Source organism: Corvus brachyrhynchos, unplaced genomic scaffold, assembly GCF_000691975.1.
Source record: "Corvus brachyrhynchos isolate BGI_N302 unplaced genomic scaffold, ASM69197v1 scaffold413, whole genome shotgun sequence".
Lineage (NCBI taxonomy): Eukaryota > Metazoa > Chordata > Aves > Passeriformes > Corvidae > Corvus > Corvus brachyrhynchos.
This window is the reverse complement of record NW_008237240.1, coordinates 142,750-168,790: the sequence shown is the minus strand read 5'-3', so window position 1 is coordinate 168,790 and position 26,041 is coordinate 142,750. Positions and strand designations below refer to the sequence as shown.

Here is a 26,041-nt window from a genome sequence, read left to right as displayed (position 1 = left end):
GGTTTATACTGCTAAATTTAAACTTGATTTCTTCTTTTGCTTCCTAAGAGACTTCTCCCTTTACACAAGTTAAGTGTCATTGCACATTAAAAACCAGTGGTGCTTCTAAGATACTAAAAATTTGACTTAATAGACCTTGCAGACAATTTTCCATGGCTGTCATTTCATAGAAAATCCTGGTTAAGAAAGTAGGGAGTGGCATATCCCACCCTGTCCTCCATAGTTTGCAAGAGCATCAAAGGTTATTTGCACGTGAGTAGGACCTGCAGAGGTCAGGGAAGGGGTTTAGGGTCAAAAACTACTCTGGTATGTGGAATTATACCACCACAATTCCCAGCTGAGTATGAATTAGAAACTGGTTTTGGTCTTATGGCAGTCCAAGACAGAAAACTCTGAAGACACTGGCCTCCTAAGTAGAAGGAAAACATGATTTCCAATTATTTATGCGAGAAGAAATAGCTTGTGGTTATTCTTTAAGAATTCCAGTTAGATCTGTAAACAAGTGATTGCTAAGAAAAGATCTGACTGCATCAGGAGTTTCTACATCAAACAAGGCACAAAGCTGAAATTGCTGCCTCACACCAAATAACAATACCCTTAAGTTCATTTCAAGGAATATTTTTCTTTGTCTTACTTCCCTGTCAGAGTAAAACTGAAATGAAACAAATTTTACAGAACAACTGCTGAAGCAAAATCTGGAATTTATGTAGTTATAAATGGGCCAGGTCTTGCAGATCTATAAAAAAATTGAAAAAGAATTAGGTAAATAATGATCTTCTTTCTTCAGGCTTTACTCTGCCCCACTCCACTCCATCCTGCCCTACTCCAGACAACATTCCTCTCACACAGTATGACTGGAAAAAAAAACCTCACTGAAAATGAGTTAATGAAGACTTTTACCAGTATAAGCCTTAGGCAGGGCAGGGTATGAAAAAATATGACAAAATGTAAGTTGAAGTCATTGATGAGCCCCAGGCACACAGAGGCAGGTTTGACATCACTGAGTTAAAGTTGTGACCCAAATTTGGTGACCAGCAGGGACTGTTCATGGCAGCTGCCTATAGTTAGGAGGAGTTTACCTGCTATAGAAAATGGGGATAAACTCAGCTAAAAATGACAGGCCTGGTCACCCAGTATTTTCCACGTGCTTCAAAGAGGTGAAATAATGGAGGTTTACAACCACTCCAGTATCTTTACAGTATTGCAGAACCAATGACTGGCATCTGTTTGGGGCATTTCTAGCAATTTGTTGTTCCAATACAATAAAAATGCAAGTTAGGACTGAATACTTAAACATTTGCTCCTAAATAATTAATAATACAGGAAAATAAGGAGGAAAAAAAAGTGTATCTACTGATAAGGGCAAGGTTTTTGACCCAAGGCTCCTCAGTTCTGCATCTTAGTCACGCATTGCCCAGACCCAAGGTTGTTAAAATATTTCACTTATTGAATACCCTGAATAAAAGGGTGTTCAGATGTGTTGCACTGCTCACTAAATTCTTCCTGTCTTTGCCTCACCTTTGGATCACACTCAGACCTTGCTCCATTAAAGAAAAGCAAGCATGCTCCACCAGAAAACTTTGGAATTTATTAGGGGACGGGTCAGGTGTGAGATTTTCATTGCATTGGCTGCGCTCCCAGTGTGCAGGAGGGACTTGCAGGGGCTGGGACGTAACACTTGCAGCCTCGCCCCTGTTTAAATTAGCAAAGTGTTCCATTCAAAATGTTACTCTCACGCACGGGAGGAGCACTGCGAGGAGGAGAAGACTCAACATGGGCACTGGGAATTACCTCTGGCATTTCATCCTCTCTGTTTTTCTCTGTAAGTAAAAATTTATTTGGTTATTCACCGTTGCTATACGTTTAGAGGATGTCCTTGAGAAACATTGGAAATTGTAATCAGGGCAGGGGGGCTGCTAAAAATAAATATAAAATCCAATAACATGAAATATTTACAGGGTTCTGGGTTTTTTCTTCATTTATCCTGAATGCATAGGATTTCAGCAGGTATTTTAGTAGGGATATAAAGCTGTAAGTAGGTAAAAGAATGAGAGCAAAGTGTTTAGAAAACTCATCTAAAAGATTAAATATGCAGTGTCAGACCAAATTATATGACTTTTTTTACCCCTAAGCTTAGTTATGAATGATGCATTTTGCCAATTTTTCTCCTCTGAAAGACTGTTTAGGAAAAAACACATAAAACCCATGGATTAGGTTGTATTGATTGTGCTGTGTTCTCACTGCACCTCAAGAGTTTTTTAAAACAACATGTAGAAATTCAGAGGGCTGCTTTATTTTATTCTTAATGTCTGGTTTCATGCTGTTCAGTGCAGATGAACACAAGTTTCTTGACTGATCAATACCTGCTGTTAAAAAGCTGAGAGATACAAGTACAGGGTCTTAAAATTTAAGCTGTCTTTGGAAGAAAAAAGATATCAGTGTGTGAGAAAAATTTTGCAAAATATGTATTGTTACATTACAAGTTTTTATGTAGACACCAAACGATATGAAAATACCACCTTCATTTTACAGATGAGTAGAGTCAAAAGTAGTTAATAAATGTGGTTCTTAAGAATTTGATAGAGCTACTCCAGTACACCCTGTCTGAGAATCGTCTAAATTTCCTACAGTAAAACCCAAAGATCCAGGATAATAATTTAGAGTTGTTAAGGAGTAAAACTGACATAAGACAGAAGCATATGTCTGTGTTTTTAGCAGGTACAAAGCCACTTCTCAAAATCAAAGTTGAATTACCTGATCAAGTAAATTAAATAAGCCCAAATTAGCCTGACTATTTAATCACAATGGAAAATGGGTTTGATTTTCCTTTTAAAGAAACTTTGGGAGTGTTAGAAATGTTGTCACCTTCACACTTTGGAACTTGTACAGGAGTTACAATTTATTTGTAGTTAGAAATAGAGGTAAACATGGAAGGCAATGAATTTTCGCCCACGATTATTATGATTTAGAATATCAACAGAAAGATATGCCCAGAAAAATTGTTCTCTCCTGCTTGACAGAAAGTAATTAGGAAAGGAATAAATGCCTTGCTAAATAAAGAAACTGAAACAATTAAATATATGCAAACAGGTAAGGAGAAAATTATGCTGAAAAATGCATTCTGTTAATCTTTAATTTTCCTGTTAATTCTCTAGGAATTTTAGTTTAGAGCAATCATAGGATCATAGAATCATTTAGGACGGAAAAGACCTTTAGGATGATGTAGTCCAACCTTAAACCTAACACTGCTGAGTTCACAACTAAACCCTTTCCTAACTGTAAATGAAATAATATTTACAAGAAGAAAAGAACATAAAAAGTTGAAAAAATATGTAGACTAGGAATAGAAAGGTAAATCTCTACATTTATACAGAAAAGAAGTATCACCAGGAAATCAGTAAGATCTGCTCAAATTTATGCAAATGAAAAAGGAAGTATCAGAGATTCAATGGTAGTTAAGGAATAGCTACAAAAGTGTGAAACTGGAAATGAGGAAGGAAAGGAAAAACAATGAAGATGAGAACATTAAGTGAATGTTTCACACAAGAACCAAGTTACACTTGGTAGACGATTAAAGTACTTCACAGAATTACAGGGCAGCAATCCATAATCCACATTTCTGAAATTCTGACAGGTACCAGGATTGGAATGGCATTAGAGGGAAGAGACACAACGACTACCACCCCTGAGAGCCACATAAATGTCTTGAGGAGCACAGACAACAGAGAACAGAGAACTGGCCCAGATGCAAACAGCTCAGATGCCTCTATGGCAGAGCCCAACACTCAGACAACCTATTCCCTCCTGGGCACAAGCTCGCAGTCTCCCCTCACGATGAGGATGGTGGGTGGAGATGAGAGGATGAACACTACACCCATGACACCAGCACAGAAGGAGGGCTCATCAGGGATGTCTGCCAGGAGCCCAGCACTTACAGCAGGGCCTGGCACCACTGCCCCCAGCCTGGGCACAGAGAGTGGCACTGCTTCCTCCCTGCCTCTCAGCTCAGCAGTGACGAGCCACTCCTCCTCCTCCTCCTCTTCTCCCGAGGGCTCCTCAGCTGTGACTCCCAGCCCCCAGCAAAGCAGCACCAGTGGCACCACTGAGACGCCCTTGGCCGCCACATCCCACCCACCCACAGCACTGGTGTTCTCCTCTGTGTCCTCCCCTGCTGGCATTACAGGCATTGAGTCGGATACCGTGACAGCAGAGCCCATCATGAGCAGCCCAGCTCCCAGCACACCCAGCACCAACCCAGTGGCTTCCACCTCTGGCACCCCTTCTGAGGGCTCCTCAGCTGTGACTCCCAGCCCACAGCAAAGCAGCACCAGTGGCACCACTGAGAGGTTCTTGGCCAACACATCCCACCCACCCACAGCACTGGTGTTCTCCTCTCTGTCCTCCAGTGCTGGCTCTGCTGTGACAGCAGAGCCCACCATGACACAGGGACCAACTACCCCCAGGCCTGTGGCTTCTACCTCCAGCACCTCTCCTGCCTCAGGTACCATCGAGGACAGGCTTTCATCCACGCTGGGCAGAAGCACAGAGACATGGACAGCTGAGCTCACCTCCACACCCCTCACACATGGACAAGCCATGGTGGAGGTGACGGCCACTTCATCTCCCATGGGGAGCCCCTTACCTTCTGTGAACACAGCCCCTGTAGGCAGCAGTGCCACGATTCCTCCTGGAGAAGGGGGAAGTTCCACCATGAATCAGGGGAGCGGAACGACAACTGACCCCAATGTCCAGACCTCCCATTCCCTCCCAGCCACATCCCTGGTGTCCCCTTCCACGATGAGGACGGTGAGTGAAGAAGGGAGGACGGACACTACACTCACCACACCAGCATGGGAAGGGAGCTCACTCAGGACATCGCCTGGGAGTGGTGCAGTGAGCCCAGCGCTCCCAACAGCAGGGCCTGGCACCACTGCCCCCAGCCTGGGCACAGAGAGTGGCACTGCTTCCTCCCTGCCTCTCAGCTCAGCAGTGACGAGCCACTCCTCCTCCTCCTCCTCTTCTCCCGAGGGCTCCTCAGCCGTGACTCCCCGCCCCCTCCAGCCTGGGCACAGAGAGTGGCACTGCTTCCTCCCTGCCTCTCAGCTCAGCAGTGACGAGCCACTCCTCCTCCTCCTCCTCTTCTCCCGAGGGCTCCTCAGCTGTGACTCCCAGCCCCCAGCAAAGCAGCACCAGTGGCACCACTGAGACGCCCTTGGCCGCCACATCCCACCCACCCACAGCACTGGTGTTCTCCTCTGTGTCCTCCCCTGCTGGCATTACAGGCATTGAGTCGGATACCGTGACAGCAGAGCCCATCATGAGCAGCCCAGCGCCCAGCACACCCCGCACCAACCCAGTGGCTTCCACCTCTGGCACCCCTTCTGAGGGCTCCTCAGCTGTGACTCCCAGCCCACAGCAAAGCAGCACCAGTGGCACCACTGAGACCCCCTTGGCTGCCTCATCCCACCCACCCACAGCACTCGTGTTCTCCAGTGCTGGTGTTACAGGCGTGGAGTCAGGTGCTGTGACAGCAGAGGAGGTGACACCCAGCCCTGCTCTCAGCACAGCCAGCACTAATCCAGTGGCTGCTGCCCCCATCACCTCTCCTGCCTCAGGTATCACTGAGTCCATCCATTCACCCACGCTGAGCAGCAGCACAGAGACACCGGCACCTCGACACACCTCCACGCTCCTCACACAGGGACACACCACAGTGGAGGTGACGGCCACTTCATCTCCCATGGGGAGCCCTTTGTCTTCCATAACCACAGCCCCTGGAGGCAGCAGTGCCATGACTCCTCCTGGAGAAGGGGAAAGTTCCACCATGAACCAGGGGAACAGAACAACAGCTGAGCCCACTGCCAAGACCTCCCATTCCCTCTCTTCCACGACCTTGGGAAGCCCATCCACAACAAACCACAGTGTATCAACATCTGTTAATCCTTCTTTCACTGGAGCTTGCTGTGAGTATTTTAACACGTTATACTAAATTTATTTTGCTCTATGTTTGGAAGAGTTGAGTATAATTTTCTTTTATTATTGTTATATTTGGTTGGAATTTGAGCTTTTTACAATGTCTTTTTTAAGCTGGGAATTTAATCTAGGAATATGAATCCCTGCATCTACATACTTTTCTCAAAAGCTGCAGCTCCTGTCTGCAGTTCTTTTTGAAATGACACACCTTGTCTTAGGCAGTGCCACAGGGGCAAAATGCTATGTAGTTATGCTGCATAGGCCAAGTTATGCCAGTGGAAAGTTTAATTGATTTTTATTTAAGTCTTGAAATTTCCTTTTATGAAATAGTAGAGGCAGTTCCTTCATTGGGACAATCGGGTTGAATTTATTTTTGCTAACTCGATTCTTATTTGTTTCAATACTAATTATTTTCTAGCGTATATTTAAGTTTTTGCCAAAGGGCTGTCTGCCCATATTCAAAGAATATGCAGTAATGAATCTTTCATCATTTTTTAATGGATAAAAAGGTAAAGCAAAGATGGAAAAGAGGAGAATGCAGTCTTTTTGTACTCTGCACCCAAAAAAAAAAGGCAGCATGACTTCCATTTTTAGTGCATAATAGTATTCTTCAAGATCTACAAGTCCAAGGGATTAATCCTTTCCCTGATCTGGAGTCACAGTGTTCATGGAATGCAGTAGGAGATGTGCCCATGCACAATAAGGTGCAACTTGGTCTTTGACAATGGCTCAATGGCCAAGGACAGCCTGGTGACGAGTGGTTCCTCAGGGGTCACTACTGGGACCGGCGCTGTTTAATGTCTTTGTGGGTGACATGGACAGCGGGATTGAGGGTGCCCTCAGCAAATTGGCTGATGGCACCACACTGTGTGGTGCAGTTGGCATTCTGGAGGGAAGGGATGGCATCCAGAGGGACCTGGACAGGCTTCAGAGGCGGCCCTGTGTGAACCTCATGGAGTCCAACGAGGCCAAGTGCACGGTCCTGCACATGGATCAGGGCAGTGCCAAGCACAAACACAGGCTGGGCACGAATGGACTGAGAGCAGCTCTGAGGAGAAACACTTGGGGGTGTTGGTGGGTGAGAAGGGGCATCACTTGGCCATGTGCCCTCACAGCCCAGAAAGCCAAAAGCACCGTGGTCAGCAGGGAAGGGGGCATTCTGCCTCTCTGCCCCACTCAGGTGAGGCCCCACCTGGAGAGCTGCCTCCAGCCCTGGGGTCCCCAACATGAGAAGGATGTGGAGCTGCTGGAGGAGGTCCAGAGGAGGTCACAAAGGTGCTTTCACCTCTGCAGTGGAGACAGGCTGAAAGTTGGTGTTGTTCAGCCTGGAAAAGGCTCTGGGGAGACCTTAGAACCCCTTCCAGTACCTAGAGAGGACCTACAAGGGGGACTTTGTACAAGGACATGTAGTGACAGGACAAAGGGGAATGGCTTTAAAATGAAAGAGAGAAAGTTTAGATTAGATATAGGAAGAAGTTCTTCCCTGTGAGGGTGGGGAGGCCCTGGCACAGGTTGCCCAGAGAGGCTGTGGATGCCCCATCTCTGGAAGTGATCAAGGCCAGGTAGGATGAGGCTCTGAGCAACCTGAAGGTGTACCTCCCATGGCAAGGGTTGGAACTGGATGATTTTTAATGTTCCTTCCAACCTCTTCTGTGACTCACTGATATGGTTCTATGTTGCATATCTTTAAAAAACATTGCAGAGACTTAATTAGGCAGTCAGTTTTTCATTAATACTTTATTCCTTAAAGACACAGACTGTAACTACATGTTTCACAAGAATTTCCTTTTTGCTTTTCAGCTCCTATCACTTTGTCCATCCAGCTGCAGGAAGTGACCAGTACAATGATACAGTTCAGCTGGGAGCCTCAAGGTGGCACAGGAGACAGTCCTTACACAGTGCGACTGCTGGGAAAATCGGGAGACATGAAGAAAATCCTAAATGGAACAAGTACTGTATTTGAAAATCTGCTTTCTGGTTATCAATACCAAATATCCGTGGATGTTTCAACTTGCTCTAAGAATGTCAGCACCTCCTTGACAGTTCAGACAGGTATTTCCTCTGGAATTTTTTCTTTTTCTGTTAGCAAACTAACACATTCATGGCCTGAACATGAAGCCCTTTTACACTGAGCACCTACCTGGACATGAATAAGCCATATACTGAAATGAGTAAGCAAAAGGAGGCCAAACTTTCAGAAATTTAAAGACAGCCTGCAAATTTTCATGGGGCTAAGGTCCAGAGCCCCGCTAGTCCTCCTGCCAAATTCAAAGCTTTACTGAGCTAGAAGCACAGCAGTTCAATGTTCTAGCCTCTCCCAGCTCCATACACTTTATTTCCCAAGCCTTACTTAGCTGAAATATAATTTTTAAACAATAACTTCGTTTTTTCTGGTTATTCTATCTTTCATATCTCCACAGCTGCTGAAGTCTACAGTGGAACCACCAGGATTACCAGTGAAGATTTCAAGCCTGCATATCAGAACAAATCAAGTAGAGAATTTATGGAGTTTGAAAATAAGTTCATTACGGAGGTACTTTGCTTAGAAATTCTAAACTAAAATTTTATTTTCTGCTGAGCTGTTCCTAGTGTAAATAATCATGAGGATCTGGATATGAATAGCTTAAATGTGGGTGGGAAAGATTGTGTGATGGTTAGAAATGAAGAAGTGCTTACTTTTCATTTATGTTGCTGTCCTCTGAGGCCCTGATTTAAAGGAAATTCTGTCTGGAAGTTATACATATTCCCCTGTTATGAGAGTGGCTTTTAATTGAATTATGGCCAGCATGTTGCTATATATTAAAGAAAAAAAAAGATAATAACTTAAACCTTTTACTTTGCAGATAACAAAACATCTGCCACAGAAGCTACAAGAATTAAAAAATGGAACAAAAATGCGTATTGTAATTAACAGCATCACGGAAGGAAGTGTGATTGTGCTCTTTGACATTGTGTTGGATGTTGAACAAAATATAACAAAACCAGAGGTTTCAAATGCTTTTACAGAGGCCCTTAACAGCAGTACAGAATTTGATGTTGATCTTAGAAAGACTGTTGTAGAAGGTATGAATTTGTTCATCCCTGTGAATTCAAGTGTGTTTTTCACTGATGGTAACATCCAGTGAAATGGGATTTGGTTGGGAAAGGCAAATGGTATTTGGTTTATCTCTTTTTCCAATACTGACTTAAATCTTTGTTCTCCTCCTGTTTTGTTTAACTCCACTGTAGCAAGGAATAGCTGTCAGCCAGGTTTAAATGACTGTGGCCAAAATGCAACCTGCACTGCTGAAGGAGCCACTTACTCCTGTGGATGCAACAAAGGATTCACTGATAAGAGTCCCCAGGTTCCAGGGAGAGTTTGTCAGCAGGATCTACCTTCACGTAATTGCTTTATATAAGTTTAAAAACCCAATCCAAACCCAAGCCCAAGCTGAATCTTAAAAAATTTGCATGTTCGGTCTTTTCCCTCCCCTGGCCCTCTTTAGGTAATATCTAATTATGATTATGTACACTGGGCTTGGAGGGATTTGATGTCATGTGGTACCACAGTTAAATATTTCAGCAAACAATAGAAGAATGTTTCCTGGGCTTGTTTTTTGAAAGTTGTTTACAAAAATAAAAAGCATAAACTTGGTGAACTTTCAAATAAATTCTACTCACTGCCTCCAAATTTCTGTTTCACAGAACAGACAACTCCAGTCCCTCCAGACACCAACACCACCAAGACAACTGGATTTACAGGATCTACATCTAATTCAATTTTCACTACCACATTTACGTCAGCACCTTGCAGTAAGTAAATATTTGATACTGAATAGTAGAATGAAAATTATCCAATCAGACACAATATTCTTCTTCATTGGTCATATCAGCTGTGAGGTAAAATCCCTCAGCATAATTTCAGAAAGGAAAGACTGATAAAATCACTGGAAATACATAATTATGTAAATATCAATCGAGGCAGTTTCTACACCTTGGTAAAGCTCTCCTGGACCCAGTAAATGTTCACTGGGTGCCTGCCTGCAGGCATAAACCACTGTGATAGGTGATTTTTCTTAACCCTATTATGAAGCACATTTAATAAATGCCTCTCTACTGCTCTGAATTTAGGATTTCCTGGTGGTATTTTAATAATACATCCTCCTGAGGATATCAGGATGAGTCAAATCTCAGTCCACCTCAGAATGCTCATGTTTTTCTCAACCAGCCACATCAATTCTCCATTGTCTTAAAGCAACATTGTACAATTCTGACCATTTACCACACCTTGCCTGCAATTAGAAAGGCTAGAAGCAAGTAGAATGTCACCCATTTGTGTTTTGGAGCCATCAAACAAATGGCTCCAAACCATTAATGTATGGTTTCTGTCTATAGAGCAAAGGGTTCACCTCTGCTCTGGTGGGAGAATGAGGTGAAAAACTGAAATCAGCTCCAACAAAAGACACAAGAGTTTATATTGCTTTCATTTGTATTTTTTCTTCAGTATTAAATGTGTAGAATTGCAGAAGTGAAATGAACTGCTCTTAGCTGTATGAAACTTTCTCACTTTGCAGTGCCAGTGTCCGTCGAAGTTCAGAACGTCACTGCAGAAGAAATACAACTCAGCTGGACCAGTGGCAGCAAAGGCAGCCTTTACAACATCTCTGTCAGGGATGGAAGCCAGGAAATACACAAAACAACTACAGAAGAGACAAAAGCTGTGTTTAAGCACCTGCTTCCTGGCCATGTGTACATCATTTCTGTGGCAGTGTCATCTTGTGCTGAGAAGAATCAGACTTCAGTCACTGTCCAAACAGGTACCTCCTCCATCACCCTGGCATTTCTTTTCAATTACTATAAACTCACAGAGTCTTGTTGCAATATGATCTGGATTGGATCTCACAGACTCTTATTCCTGCAAGTCATTTTTATTTATTTGACTCATCCCCTTACTTGGATAGGACTGTGTGGATTAAAGAAGAGTTTGCAAGAGTAAGAACTCACTCTGTAAAGTTTCTGATCATGTTTTATTATTGAGCCAGATAATTCTGTACAGAAGTCAGGATATTTTGGTTGTAAATTTACCAGAAAATATTCTGGTAGTGTGAAGTTTAGGTTCTACGTGCTCTTGTGGTTGCAAGCAGTCCTTAATTGTCATTGTTACCTTTTTAATTTCATCCTAGGTTACAGACATTAAAACAAATTGTTTAATTGTGTGTCTGTACTAAAACTGATTCTCAAGGGACATGACACATAATATCCCTCTACAGCAAAGTTTCTCCTTTAAAGCTCCCCATTGGCATCTCCCCCTTAGCCAATTCATTTAGACAAAACTTTTTCCACTAAAAGAATTGCCACTTGGCACAGTATAATACTGCTTTTCTATCATTGGAAGAGATCAAAAATCAGCCTGTCAAAGGAAACCACTGGGTTATTTTGGCCTGATCCACGTTTCATAAAACTGTGCTGCACTTTATCGTTCTTTCCCAGTGGCTGAGAAAGTGTTCACGATTTCTTTTTATATAACTTAAAAGATCTAACTTGACTTTTGGCAATTGTAACTTTCTTCCAGCATTTCTTGACCTCTAAAACATTTGCAATTCTTTCTTGAGTTCTCTAGTGGATTGTCTGATTATTCTCAAAACCCTTCTAGGGCAATTATTCTGGCAGTTGACTGTGGGGGTTCCTTCTAATGGACTTATCCTCTGTCTTAGTCTTTAGGACCACAAAGCCAAGGAATTCTCATCATAATTTCCATTGAAATCTTTTAATTCTTCAGTCCACTGGCTTTCATTTATTAGTTTCTCTATTTAAAAAAAAAAAAAAAAAAGGTTTCCTTTTGTAACCTGGAGCCATCTGCCCTACCAGAAAAGTGTTTGTAATCTAATTAAAAAGAGCAGTAAAGACCAAGTCATCCATATTTCATGTGAAGTTAAAGATTATGTTCAATTCTATGAGGAGAACTGGAGATATAGCCACATAAAACCTGCTATACCACCCTTTAATGGGTTTTGACCCATTATAAATAATTCAGATTAGCCAGTCCAGGCAAGCATACTGAGGTTTTGAGACTCCAGGATGCATATTTTTTCCAAAAGAAATTGCAGGTGACTTTTACTTCTGAAAGCTCCATCTATCTTACCTGAGTTGTACGAGCATGTAGCAGCACAACCTATATCTTTAGCTCTCATAAGAAATCAGAGTTCTCAATGCTACTTCAGTGAGTTCTCACATACCAACTACCCACCCACCACCTGCCTCTCTTTTGATATGCTCCAATTTTATAACTTGCAATTCTAAGTTCTCACTGGGCCAAAGGAACTTCTGCTTAGGTGACTCCTTGGCCATAATTAAAGACTTCCACTTATTCCATAATTTTCTTATTAGCAGCAATAATGCATGCACAGAAGTGATTATCTTGACTTTTAAATTTATTTTACAGATTCTGCTTCCTGTTTCGAAATGACTGAGTTTTGTTTAGCAGAAAGTACTGGCTGCTCTGAGTTAAAAGGCACGGCATGCTCCAGTAAGTTTATAGAACCTTAACATTTGTTTATCCATAACTACGGGGTATTATTTCACAATATAGTATCTTCCATGAGTATTTTGCCATCTGCTTTATGATGTCAGTTCACACAGCATCTGAAGTTCACACTGCTTTGGTGAAGAAGCTGCCTCCATCAAACTTCAGTGTCAGCTTCCAGCTCTATTTTAGTCTGGACTTTTCTATGTAAAGCCTTCTTCTTTTGGCTCAGGGCTCATCCACCTACTCGGGAGGATTTAAACACACTCAGAGCCTTGCAGATTCTAACAGACTGATGTTGCTCCTGCTGGAATCAATGGGAGAGTGGCTGTTGAATTAGTGGAGTGGGATGCACCCTGAATAATACAGGAATGGTGAGCAAGTTGTGAGCATTGTGATGGCTGACAAACTTAGAGAGATTCAGCTCTGAAGGTTCCAAAGCCAGGGCATTAGACACATATGACACACTCTATTATCATTATTTGATTAGTTTCTGGTTTTATCAATTCTTATTATAAATACATGAGATAACAAAGTCCAAAGACCAATTATGGAGTGACATCCTGGGAACCATCTCATTGTTTCTTCTTTTTTAATTTTTTTCTAGAAAACCAAGCATTTGCCTGCAGCGTTGTTTTAAAAAGCCAGATATTTAATAATACACTTTACAACTCTGAGAGTGAACACTACAAAACATTGTCTGGAAAGATCACAACAGATGTAAGTTGATGCAATCTTCTTTGTCAACTTGAATGAACCACAGAAAGGCTTGTGATTAGCAGCCTCAGACTCCTACATTCATTGTTAAATCAAGACTGGGACAGGTGAAAAAGAAAAGACAGTATAGGGAGCACAAAATCTGCCAAGGACAGACAGTTTGTTGTTCAATGAGGAGGGTTATATTCCCTAAGCCATCCTCAAATATAAGTTATGTAGTGAAAGGCACTTTAAAATTCTATTTTTGTAAGTTCAAGGAACATCCTGTTCTGCTTACTTTCTCCCACTTCGCTAAACTGATGCCTGTGGAGGCAAAAAAAGAATATTCCTCAAAAACAGCATTTCAACACAGACTTGGAAACATGAAAACTTTGCAAGTGTGTACTGTGAGTCCAGATCATTGGCAATTCACTTCATGGAAGTGGCTGCAGGACTGGACAAAGTATCAAGGGGGTCATCTCAGGGGGAAAATGAGGAGAGAAAGTGGAAGCTTTGAGCTAGCAAAGCTGACAGGCAGAAGCAGCAGCAGTCTGGCACTTCTTTAACAGCATGTTCAAGAAAAGCACTAATAATTTCAACACCTCTCAGGAATCCTGATGTATATAAGTCTGTTGGAAAGGTAAAATTACTGGGAGATTGGGGTAGACTGCTTTAAATAACTAACACAGCTATTTTTAGTGTGATGATCATACCCTTTAGCTAAGAAACCACAGATTTCAAAAGCAGTAATTAATTTGTTCTCACCACGCCAACTCGGAGGTAACCTTGTCTTATGACTGCTAACGTCTCCACTTCATGGATAAAAAATTTACTTTAGTAAATTTAGAAGGTTTCATCCAACCTGACTGAATGCAACAGGAATCCCTTTACTGGCTTTTAAGAAGCTTTTACCTCGTGCAAAGTGTCACCTTTTCTTCAAAAAATGACAAAATCAAAGAGAGGCTGTACTAAAATGATTGGAAATATAGACAATTTATGTACTGGATTTATTTTTTCAATCTGAATGTTGAACTACTTCTTTTATATTCCACAGTACTACCACTTTGTAGTACTAGCTTTGAAATTTTACAGTTTTACCTGCATAAGTCAGGTTTCCTATCCAGACTGCTCATCAAGGTGAGGAAAAGAAAAGCATTTTTGAAGTCTCTGGCCAAAGAACTTAATGTGATGTAAAGTCTGACATGGGGATATATCTCACAGAAAAGATGGAGGCAGAAAACTGAGCAGTGACTCAGAACAAGGTCTGTTATCATCTATGAAAAATAGCAATCTTTCAGACTTTTCAGGTAAAATACCATATTTATCCACAGTGAGAAGATAACTTCTCTTAGTGGGTTGAATCAAACACTTAATTTTCTGAAAAGAACAGTCCTGACAAAAACATATCAACCAGTCTTATCTAAAAAAGGGGACTGCTTGTTCTTGCTCTATATCCTTATGGAAGCACTAAGCAAGACTCTACTTTTGGAGATATCAGTGCAATTGATTTGATTTTGATTGGTGTCATGGGATTACACTCGGCTTATGCCAGAATGATTGAGAGGCAAATCACACCCCTGTCTCTCTTTGCATAGGTATTCTCTAGCATCATGACTTTGAAAATCTGGTGGCAAAAAAAAGTTTTAGACCTCTAACATCAAGTTCTGTGCAGTTAGTGTGTGCTGGTAGTTCAAGGACCATGCTTGAAGTTTAGTTGCACATGTTAAAAAAAGTTAGGGGACACTGAACATAACTTTAGAAATATTGGGTGCTCTTTGTGGATTCCAAGTTTCGTACAGTCGGGGTCCCATATGGGTTTGCGGAGGAGGACAACTTGTTTTAATGCATTATTCATTGATAACTAGCTAAACAGATTGGAGCTTTGGAAGTCAAACTTAGATTTCACATTTTCAACCACAGACAATGCGTTGCTCCGGAATCCTCTTTCAATAAGTTTTTTATTTGTTGTTTCAAACCAATTACCTTGGTAGAATAGTAAGTGAAGAAAATTAATATCCTGATGTGTGCAGGATGTGTGCATTCTTGCTCTGCCTCAGCTGAGTGAGAAGAGGAATAAATATCAATTTCACCTTGCACAGGTTGTTAGAGACATGCGCGCTGAACTGAACAATGACCGCTTCGATATCGTCGTGCTTGGGTTCAGACCTGGCAGTGTGGTTGTTGATTTTCTCTCCCTGTTGCCAAAAGAAGAGCCTGTGGATGTTTATTTTATATGGACCAGCCTGACTAAAATTATAAGGAACGAGTTTGGGAACCAAACTAAAGTAATAGTGCAACGTAAGTGATACTGAAACAGCTTCTCTGTAATGGTGTGGGGACTAAAGGGTCAGATCTACTGCTTTTAAGATGATAAATTAACTTCTTTCTTTTAAGAAGTTCAAATAGTTCAAGTAACCTACTTAAACATTCACTGAACACATAGTGATTTCATACAGATTATGGATCTATTTTAAAGAGTGATTGCGTATACCCAATTCCAGATTCAAAGGATGGGTCCTCTTCACACTAGAGGATCTAAAGACTCTCAGATTCCATCAAGAAAATCCTCAGAGCAGCTGTTATGGGTGTCACCAAGAGATCACAAGAACCCTCAGAAAAGATTTCTAGTTAACAAATCTTCACTACATACAAAAACATTTTCAATATTATTCAAAAGTTTCAAAGCTGCCAAGCAGTAAAACACAGCTGTCACTTAGGGCTCCAGGATTTCTTACACCCACTTTTTACTGTTTCGAGCTAACATTTCTAAAATGTGTTTTGAATTTTCAGCTCTGTCTGTTCAGCCATCAACTGACAACTATTCCTCCTGGAGAGTAGCAGTGATTGTCCTTGGAGTTTTACTTGGAGTTGCATTAGTGCTGATTCTCTTGGCAATACTGTTTTACATCTATGTGAGGAGAAGATCAGGTAAATACTTGGTTGAACCCTCAGGACTCATGGGAATGTTTGTCTACAAGCACTTGTAGGACAAGCCATCAGTTTCACTTAAGTATTTTGGGTAAGGCAGAAGATTAATATATTTGTCTTAAAATTCAATGTTAATTGTTTATATTAACTTGGGATAGTTCTACCCTCTCCTTCACAATGTTCATCATCAAACTCCTCAGCTTCTAACAACACCTAATGGATCTTCCTTTAAACAGGTATGGAATTTTTCACATTGTACACGTGGTAGAGTGAGAAACAGAGAAACTTCTCTTCAGCCTATCCCCTATAGGTACTGCAATGCCTCCTAACACTGGAAATCTAAGAGAGACACGATCCAAACTACTCAATACTGTCTTGTATTTAGGTGACACTGAAAACAGGGTGGCTGAGCCTGGTAGCTGTGTCAGGTCACCTGAATGCCCAGCTGAGCCCAGAGTCATCCTGTTGGGCTTTGTGTACTTGGCCAAGGGTGATTCACCTCCCCTGAGACTTTTAGCACCAAATAAAGATGCCTCTTTCTCTCCTGTGACTGCAGAATGGGCCCAGGATAACTAGTGTTCTAGCATATACATCTTGGTTAGGAGCTTGGAGAAAAATGGGATACATCTCAGTTATGTGGGCTAGCTATAGAAGTCCAGTGGACCAGAAATATGATTTGGAGGCTTCTGAATTTGGAGTTTCCTTTAATTGTTGGGCTATGAAGAAATAACTGCTTATAGGTCAAAAGCATAGCATGCTAAACACAGATGTGGCTTCACAGCATAGCCTTAATGTATTATGGGATGGGGGAAGGGAAACAATAGGTTAATTTGAGCCAGAAGTATTTTTCTCACCTGTTTTTGCCTGTTAAAAATGGTTGGCTGAGCAAGGACGTGCCATATAGTGCAATTTTGTCCTGCCCTTGGTAATTCTAAAGTAGAGTCCAGTAGAAGCAGCTCCTGTGGCATTGGAGTAGACCTTGCTTTAGATATCTTAAGCAATTAGAACAAACGACCTTTACCTTTTCCCACCACTCTTAGCTGCAGTCCTGGTGAAGTTGCAGTCTGTTTCTCCTAGGGTGTAGTTTTTCCTGCTTGGAATGTGCTGAACAGGTGACAAAGGGCAGTTTACTGCTGTACATACTTGCAGCAGGATTTATGGGTTTCATTTCAAACCAGCTCTCCCTGTATCTGTGTATTTTGTCAGTCTGCCTACACTCGGAGTTCCTGTTGAGACACTGAGTACCCCGTGATGTTGAGGCCCTGGCTCATGCCCCCTGAGCAGCCCTGGGTTTTGGGGATTATGTTATGGTTATTTGGCACAGGTTAGAGTAAGATGGTGCCAGAACTGCAGCACAGGGTGGGAGCTCAGCAGAGTGGTGGTGCACAAGCAGCTCTGCTCTGCTCCATGTGCAGCCAGTGTTCATTCTTTTTATCCCTCCTTCCCTGTGCTATAGCACAGCTCCCTGCCAAGGACCCTGTCTGGAGTATTAATTTTAGTAGCAGGGACCTATGAAACAGGGTCTTGCATGCCTTGCTCTCCCTTTGCTTCCATGTAGTGTCAATTTGTCTGTCCTGCTTAGGTCTGAGGTGGGGAGTCACGGCCACCTCACTGATGGAAAGAGAGCGTGATTAGTATTTGGTAAACATATATTATGTGGCTTTTAAATATAGCTAGCTCTGGTGTTCCATTCACTGAGTAGTCACTCAACAATGTATTCTGCCAGTCAATACAAGTTCCCCAGGGAGCTCTGTTGAAAATACAAATGAGTGCTCTTGCTTATGTTAATACTCTTTTATTTGTTCTTTGAGGGATCTACTTTGAATAGCAAATCCTCATTGCCAGTAAAGCTTTCTGATGTCCTTGTAAATAGTGTTAAATAAAGACCATGTACAGCAGGCTTGTACTATAGAATCCTGGGATTGTTCATGCAAAATGTACTTAACATACCTGGAAAAAAAAAAAAGTGGTATTTTAAACTATTTTCTCAAAGATGCTTTCCAAATAAAATCTTTATTTTTACAATTGTGCATTCTGAAGGAATCTGCTGTTCTTGTTTTGTCATGTAAATTGGAGCCTCTTCTACCTGTGGGGGGGAGGGTGGCCAGTGCAGTCCACAACAGAGCTAACCTTGGTATGATTAAACAGAGGATGATGTCTTTGAGCTAGATTAAACAAGAGAGAAGATCTACTGAATCTAGTTTTTTTACCTTCTACTTCATTAAAAATCCCCCCTACCACCACAGTGTGGAGTCTAGACTCTGCCAACTCCCTGAAAATGAGAGCAAGAGAAGCCAGATCTGCCCTTTCCACAGAGGATCCCTTCCTCCCTTCCAAACAGCATTGATGGGCTCCTCATGCATATTCCCTTCTCAGAGAGAGGCAGCAAGTGGGACAGAGAAATATATGGCTGAGGATAAGACACTCAAAAGTATCTAGTTATCCCACTCTGAATCTTGATATCAGTGGGATTTAAGCAATTCCTCCATTTTTGTGTGTCAGGATGTCTGTGACTGAGAAAGGGCATTTTGCCTGTATCAAACTCACTTTTTTCCCCCTGGAACTGACTGACACTACGATCCAGAAAAACTTGAGCTACCTACCAATCCCTCCATGCACGCTGTGATCAAGGCCAAGGTCTTAGGAAACAGTGTTCTGTTCCTATTGGAACTGAGGAGATGAGACCCAAGTCTTCAGCTGATTTTTTTTAACAATTGCACCTTTCCACAGTTTATTATTCCAGCTTCTGTCAATAACCAAAAGCTTTTGCTTCATGAGTATGAGAAAATCGTGGTGCTCTGGAGCCAGAACCACACACAGCTGTTGAATGCATTCCCAAGGGCACAGGCAGTTTAAGACTGGATAAAGCCAAGCCTTGGTTGTGCACTTGCCATCTCCTATCTAATTGGGATTATTTAGGCTATGCTAGGGATTTCCCTTAGTGCCCTAGTCATTGGAGATTTGTGATGGAACAACACCTGGAAAGGAAGGAGAAAGCAATAGGACATGATCTCAGTCTTAACAAAACAGGCCTGGGAAACACTGGGAATGCCATGTCTGCCCTGCTGTCCCCCAGCCTGTGACAAGCCAGGTGCCAAAGGAACAGAAGGAACTGGGGTTGAATACAGGAGCAGAAGTTCCCTCTGCAGGGAGCTGGCTCTGCCATGTGCTGGAATAAAGACTGGAGTGGGAGACTAAAGGGTCTAGAGACACTCAAGTTACACAAATCAGCAACAAGAGGGGTCAGAGTCACAAATAACATAGCAATGTGCCTTCCCCAAACTTAGCTGCTTGCTTTCCTCTTCTCAAACAGCAAGAAAATGCTGTCGGACTTCAGGTCATCCTAAGTACATGTTGACCTATAGCCTAAGGAGTGCATGGGTGCCCTCAGCATGGCCTGGAAAAAGGAACTGTGGGATTTGGGTCAGGCAGCTGGTGCCAGGAAATGGGCACGAGCTGCTGAGACATCAGCCAGCCCCCTCCCCAGGCCCACATTCCCTGCACAGGATATTGCAGGGCTCTACCACTGGCTGTGGTTAGTCCTCATCATTGACTTGGTAATAAAAAACCTGCTGGCATCAGCTTCCAAGTGTACTAATGTGGAAAAAATCCAGGAATAGAAATATTACTGTTGGTAATCCAACAATTTTGGACACTTTTATGGGAGCTGAGCTGTCCAATGACATCACATTCTGGGGACCCAAATCAATAACATCCCTGTTTAGCTGCCATCAAATGCATCAAGCTGGTGTAGCTGCCTGCTGCAAACCCAGTTTCTCCTTTCTGAGCAGATGCAGGCTGTGCTGCTGCTGAAAAGGAGTAGGATTTAAACATTTTTGGTGTATAAGCACACCAATCAGCCATTTGTTTCCAGAGTTAACTGGTTCTTTTAAGGACTCAGTTTCCAAAGAGTCAAAAAATGTAGGGCTGTGTGCAACTTCTGGTCAGAAAGCTTGCAGTGAAAAACTGGGATCTGTCCAGCTCACATCCACTTTGCTGTCACATGGCCCCAGTTAAAAGTCTGCCCTGAGGAAATGAAGTTCTTTTTGTGCTGTAGGTCACATCTCTCTCCAGTTGTCTTGATGTGGGGGACACCTGAACTTTGCATGGTCAAATATATGTGAAATTGGGCTAGAAACTGTAGCAATAATTGATGTTTTAATTCAGGAAAATAGAAGCTGTTGTTGCTGGTGTTGTACACGCCCTGTTCTAAGCCCACCACAATCCTGTACTGGCAGCAACACAACACAGGTTAGGCAGGATTAGAAACGACTCAAAATGATTTTAGGATGGCTTGGTCCTGTCAGGTGTTTGAGGCATTTCCTATACCACCATTTGACTCACAGAAGACAAGTTCAGCTTCTTTTTCTGCACTTCAGGGCTCTCCCGGTTTGGGTGAGTTGTTGCACAGTCAGCACAGCTGTGGGGTCCCACAGCAGATGTGCACAGTCAACCAAAAAGTATTTAATGGATTAATTAGAAAAGGGGATGCATGTGTGTGGGCTGACTTCAAAGCCACTTCACTGCCTATTATTCCTTCTTCTCAGCTTCCAGCTTCATAAGCAAACCTTTTTTTCTTTGAAATTATTTTTAAATGTGAGGCTGAATGAATATAACACTACATCTGAGCCTCCATAAATCTTGCCAACACCTTGATTAGACATGGAAAACTCTCCATCCAGGAAGGTGTGGGGTCAGAAAGTCCTGCACTGTGCAGCTGGAGCCACCAGATAGCGCTCCCTGTACCGGCATCAGCTGCTCCAAGACCTGTTTGAACCAAAATCTTCAGTAATTCCCGAATTTTTAGCTCAGAACAGGGCAGCCTGGAAACTCACTTCCTTCCAATGGATTTTACAATGCTTACGTGCACTTCAGTTCTCTCTTCAAGCCCTGCATTCTTTCCCAGCACATAAGATAGCCGGAGAGTTGGGAAATCAGTAAGTTTTACTTCTCTGGAGAGGTGACACGGAGCAAGGAGAGGCTGGGCAGACAAGGGGAGCTGCACATCCTGCAGGTCACCTTGGCTGTGCCCTGGCAGCAGCTCTGGGGCCGTGCTGTCACAGGCATGAGGAACCATGCAGCTCTCTAGTTACACATGCACTTAAGCTCCTGCGGGAATCACAGCCGAAAAAGGCAGGGATAAAGATGTCTGTGGGAATGATCCTACCTGTCTCTCTGAGCACCTAAATACCAGCCCAAAGCAGAGCCCTGAACCCTCCGAAAATACTCAAAAAAAGGGGTTTTTTTGCTCCACAAACTTCTCTTCCACTTGCTTTTTTACATTCTGTGTTGGTACACGGTGAAATGAGGACATCACAACTCAGGGAGTCAGGGAGCCAGGAGCAGTCACCTGCCTGCCCCTGAGGCTCTGATGTGTTTGTTGGACGCTGCCAAAGCCACCTCGTTGTCACTGTGGTCAGGTATTGACAGCATTTCCTAAACTTTTATTTGTCTCATTGCTACAATAAACTACTCAACTCAGTAAAAGGCTAATTGTCTATCAAATACATTTGAAATCTTTATTTGATTTCTCTTCTCATTATCAGAAAGCTTAAGCAGCCTACAGAGTCTTTACTTTTTCAATTGTTCCTTGTGAAGATTTTCACATTGGATTCAGGGAATCAGAAATTTAAGTAAATTAATATTTTTTAAAAAATATAATTTCATGAGCCAAATGGCCAAATTATCTGTGTAAAAAACACCCAATGAATCAAAAGCATAATTAAATATTAGCTTTTGGCTAATTAAAAAATGTGATATTCCAGCTGTCACTTTCCTTCTCTGTCAGTAAGGTAATTTCCCATGTCTAATCATTCCCCTTGTCTAAGGACAGGCATAGCTGCAGAGAGAAGCTATCAGTGAGCTTCCTCTTGAGTATCACATACAAGAGACTGATTATTGTGCCATTAGTTATTAAATCCTAATTTGCATTTAAGGAAAAGATCCTTTTTTTCTTCACTTCTGCTGGACAGTGCCTAAATCCGTGCCTGGTACTTGCTGAATTCATGCCTGGAACAAGGAAATAAGAAGATGGGTTGGCAACAGATGGCAACGGGAGGTCATCAAGAACTGCTGTGCTGCTCAGCTTATAGGGCAAGTGATGTGCCATAACCCTACAGCCATGGGCTAGTGAACAGCCCTAAAGTGCCAAAGGGATGAGCAGAATAATCTCTCATCTTTCTTTTCTGTCTTTCCAGAAGAAATGGACTTGGGAATAGCAGCTCATCCTTGGCCTGGGGACTGCCACCAGCAGGGCTGCCCAGGAGGAAGGAACTCCTTCTTGCAGGAATCAGAGCTTTGTCCCTTCCAGGGATGCAGCTGTGTTTGCTGTGTGATGCTGTGACAGGGGTGAGGCATCTGTCTCGCCTCGGGCTGGCCTCTGCTGTCAATAGAGAAAAATGAGCACCACCAGGACATGATTCATGTGCTCTGTGCTGTGTGCCTACTTCAGATGAGATGAAATCACCCAGAAATGGCTGTTTCTCTCCCCTGACTCTGAAGGGAACATAGAGCAACACGAATTCATAGACGCCTCCATTATAACACAGGTGTAGGGGCTCAGGAAAAGACCCCCCTTCCCAAATTCCATCAGTTGGAAGAAGGTACCAGCTTTGTCTGTCATGCCAACACCTGATGAGGTGGGTCCTCAAATCTGTGGCATTACAGGCCTGGGCAGGGCATTATTTTGGGTCATGAAGAAAGAGCAGGAGTGTAGCAAGCGTGGGGAGTTGAGCAGCAGCAGCATTACCTGGCAGGGACAAAGCTGGCACTAGAATCTTTCTCTGTTTTCCAGGTTTTTGCCATAAGAGTCTATTTACCACAGCTCCTTTTATGAGTGGTGTTTCTCCTCTCCTCTTTGCTTTGAGTATCACAGAATCACAGAACCATTTAGGTTGGAAAAGACTTCTAAGGTCATTGAGTCCAATCTGTGCCCAATCCCCACCTTGTCACCCAGCCCAGAACACTGAGTGCCATGTCCAGTTGTTCCTTGAACACCTCCAGGGATGTTGACTCAACCACCTCCCTGGGCAGCTCATTCCAGTGCTTAACAATCCTTTCCATGAACAAATTGTGAGCAGCCTGAACCTCCCTTGCTACAGCTTGAGGCAATGTCCTCTAGTTCTGAATAACTGCATAAATGAGATGGGTCTTGCTAACAAGATTTTGGTCCTGTGTGGGATAGGACATAGATCCCTCATGTCTTTCCATCCCATATCCCTCTAACCATGCCTGTTGAATTCATCTTTACCTCAAGACACACACATATTACAGAAAATGCACGCCTGCACGTGCCCTTGTCCCCCCTGCACACAGAGCTGCAGCCCGATCCTGTGTTTTGGCAAAGACTGGGCAACCCAGGAGCTAACAAAGGGAAGGGTGTGTGCAGATTATGCAGGAGGAGAGGGGAAGACAGAAAAAAAGGATTAAAGCAAGGATAAGCTGAAAAATTCTTTAATGCTAAATTAGTGCATGCTGGTCGAGCTAAGAAAACTGAGGAGAGTTGTGAGGGCTTCCATCTTCATGGCAGGTCACTGCCCAGGCTCCTGCAGGGAGCCCTCGGAGCAGAGAGGAAGCAGGGGTGTGTTCTGAGTGTGAAAGCCTGACAGGAGACACCTGCTCTGGTTCCCACTGCCAGCAACCTGCCTGCCTCAGACAAGCAGCTGGCAGCAGCAGGTGGCTCAGGTGATACTGAGATGGAAACCAGATAAACCCCTCCTCCTCCTCCTTTTTTTTTTTTTTTAATATATTTTGTCTAGGTACAAAGGTTTGTGGTTGGCCTGTTGGTTACAATGAGCGTGCTCATACTGCTCTGTGAAAAATTTCCTCACTTCTAGCAAAAAGTGCTGAAAAACCTAGTTAGAAAAGAGAATGAATTTGCAGGTTTATGCCATGCTTGAAAATTCCCTTTTCTTTGAGTTGTTCAGTCTCATGCTAGGAACTGGTTCCTGCTTTGCTGTAACACCTCTGTACTCGGGTTGTCCTTAATGCCTTTTGCAACACGAGGGTGCAAAGGCATGTGAGGTATTTACAGTTCTCTCAAAGGAAAATATGGTCTAGGCTGTCACTGCCAAAACAAAAACCCTAGCAAAGGAAGCTCTTGGGTCACTGTAAAGAGGAATCTGATTTTGTTCAGCTTGTGCAATGGTCAGAAGTGACTGATATGCTAAATATGAGGAAACAGCGTTTTCTGCTTTGTCCTACAGCTTGTATTGCAATTGTCTCTGTCTCCTTCTCTTTTATTAAAAGATCTTTCCAAGGGTAGCCAGGAACAGTCGCCCTTTTCATTCTCTACATTGCACAATGCAGTCTGTAATTATTTCATTATGACTTTAATTAGTCTTTCTTTCATTAAAGTTACAATCACCACATATCATGATTGACTTATTTATTTAGTTGACTACTTAGCTCTTAAAAGAGCTGAGAGATTTGAGGGGCTTAAAAGAGAGTGAAATGGCTACTCAGTTTTGGAATTACCTCTGACACAGACTCAGGAGTACAAAACTAGTTCTCATTTTTTTTCAGGCCAAAAACTTTACATTGGAAAACTGCCAAATTCAAAGGGCCCTGTAGGATCCTGCTTGATTTCCTGTCAGTTCAGACTGGCCAGGGAGGCTGCAGGTGCCAGCCTTCAATCTGCTCCAAATAGGCTGGTGGGGAGCTCGACAGTGAAAACTTCCAGCTATGACTTCCCTGAAGGCTCCTTCCTTCCCTATCCACCTTCTCTTCTTCCCCTTCACTTCCCAACAAAAGGCTCTGCAAAAGTGGAAGAGTAACTTGAATAAAATGAAGATGTTTCCATCAGTCAGTGGGGTTGTCATAGTCATCTGGCCTGTCCTCTTCTACTCAAAAAAGTTATCTCAGCCAAGTCTGAGGAATTGCTGTGTAAGGTTGGGATGCTCAGTGTGTGCTCCTGCCCTTAACAACACGCCCTGCTGTCATGGAGCATTTGTTACACCATGAGCACGTACATGACTGGTTGCAAGGAGCTTCTCACCACGGGTGCTACATCTGGAAACTCCAGATGTCCACAGAGCATGCACAGGTGAGGTGGAAAGTCGATCTAAATGGTTCAAAACAGAAAAGGGAAACAGCAGGATGCTTACTGTCCATGTGCTACACAGAGTGCACCTTGGTGGAAATAAAAGCAGAGAGATTTTAGCTGTATTCTGCAGCTGTCAGTGCTGAACCAGTGCTGGAATCTTTAAGAACTATTGACTTGGTAACTTGTAAAAACATTGTGATCAACACAGGGTAGCTGTGTATTTTCTGTCTCACTGGACCAGAAGCCAGTGGCTGCTGAGGGACCACTGATGCTAGTTCTGTTCAGGAAAGAATAGAATAGAATTCTATTTAAATTTATATTCTATTTATTTTATAATTCTCTTCTATATAGATAGAATGGAATGGAATGGAATGGGTTGAAAGGGACCTTAAAAATCATCCAGTTCCAACCCCTTGCCATGGGCAGGGATACCTTCCTGTAGACCAGGTTGCTCAGAGCCCCATCCAACCTGGCCTTGATCTCTTCCAGGGACGGGGCTTGCACAACTCAACACGTGATACAGCTACATTCTTGTGAGGTTTGACTTAGTATCCTATCCTAATCTGTCCAACACTGTACAGTATCACAAAATAACATAAATAGTTTAGCAGCAGGTAAACTAACATCCCTCAAGGCATTTATCACTGGGAAAGCTGCTAATGGGCATGTTTTGATTAAGATTGCACTGGAAGTGGTGTTAGGCCTGAAGAGATTAAATATTTGAATCAGTGATTTGGAAGTAAATATAACTCCTCTGCTGATTAAGGTGTGTGACTTAAGCAGAATGGTAAACAAAGAGGCAAGAATGGCTGCAATGCAACGATCTTGACTTCTTGATAAGCTTGACTCACTTAAGGGAAAAGTATTTAAGCAGCTGACTGCCCAAATGCACTTTTAGG

At 42.8% G+C, this 26,041-nt stretch overlaps 2 protein-coding genes across 2 annotated transcripts; both read left to right on the top strand.

Annotated features, from left to right (window-relative positions):
• Window positions 1-1,725: 1,725 nt before the first annotated feature.
• LOC108445645 (mucin-5AC-like) lies at window positions 1,726-5,043 on the top strand (the record flags this gene model as incomplete). Its single annotated transcript, XM_017730172.1, has 2 exons — window positions 1,726-1,822; window positions 3,635-5,043. Coding segments are annotated over exons 1-2 (1,458 nt in total), but the record flags the coding sequence as incomplete, so codon positions are not given.
• Window positions 5,044-5,052: 9 nt separating this feature from the next.
• LOC108445647 (flocculation protein FLO11-like) lies at window positions 5,053-18,135 on the top strand. The gene is made up of 12 exons (XM_017730177.1): window positions 5,053-5,963; window positions 7,774-8,025; window positions 8,394-8,506; window positions 8,817-9,036; window positions 9,202-9,354; window positions 9,658-9,765; window positions 10,527-10,769; window positions 12,395-12,478; window positions 13,083-13,195; window positions 15,271-15,469; window positions 15,962-16,099; window positions 16,336-18,135. Exons 1-12 carry the CDS (start codon window positions 5,318-5,320, stop codon window positions 16,365-16,367), a joined length of 2,301 nt encoding a protein of 766 aa, XP_017585666.1. The 5' UTR covers window positions 5,053-5,317; the 3' UTR covers window positions 16,368-18,135.
• The last annotated feature ends 7,906 nt before the right edge of the window (window positions 18,136-26,041 follow it).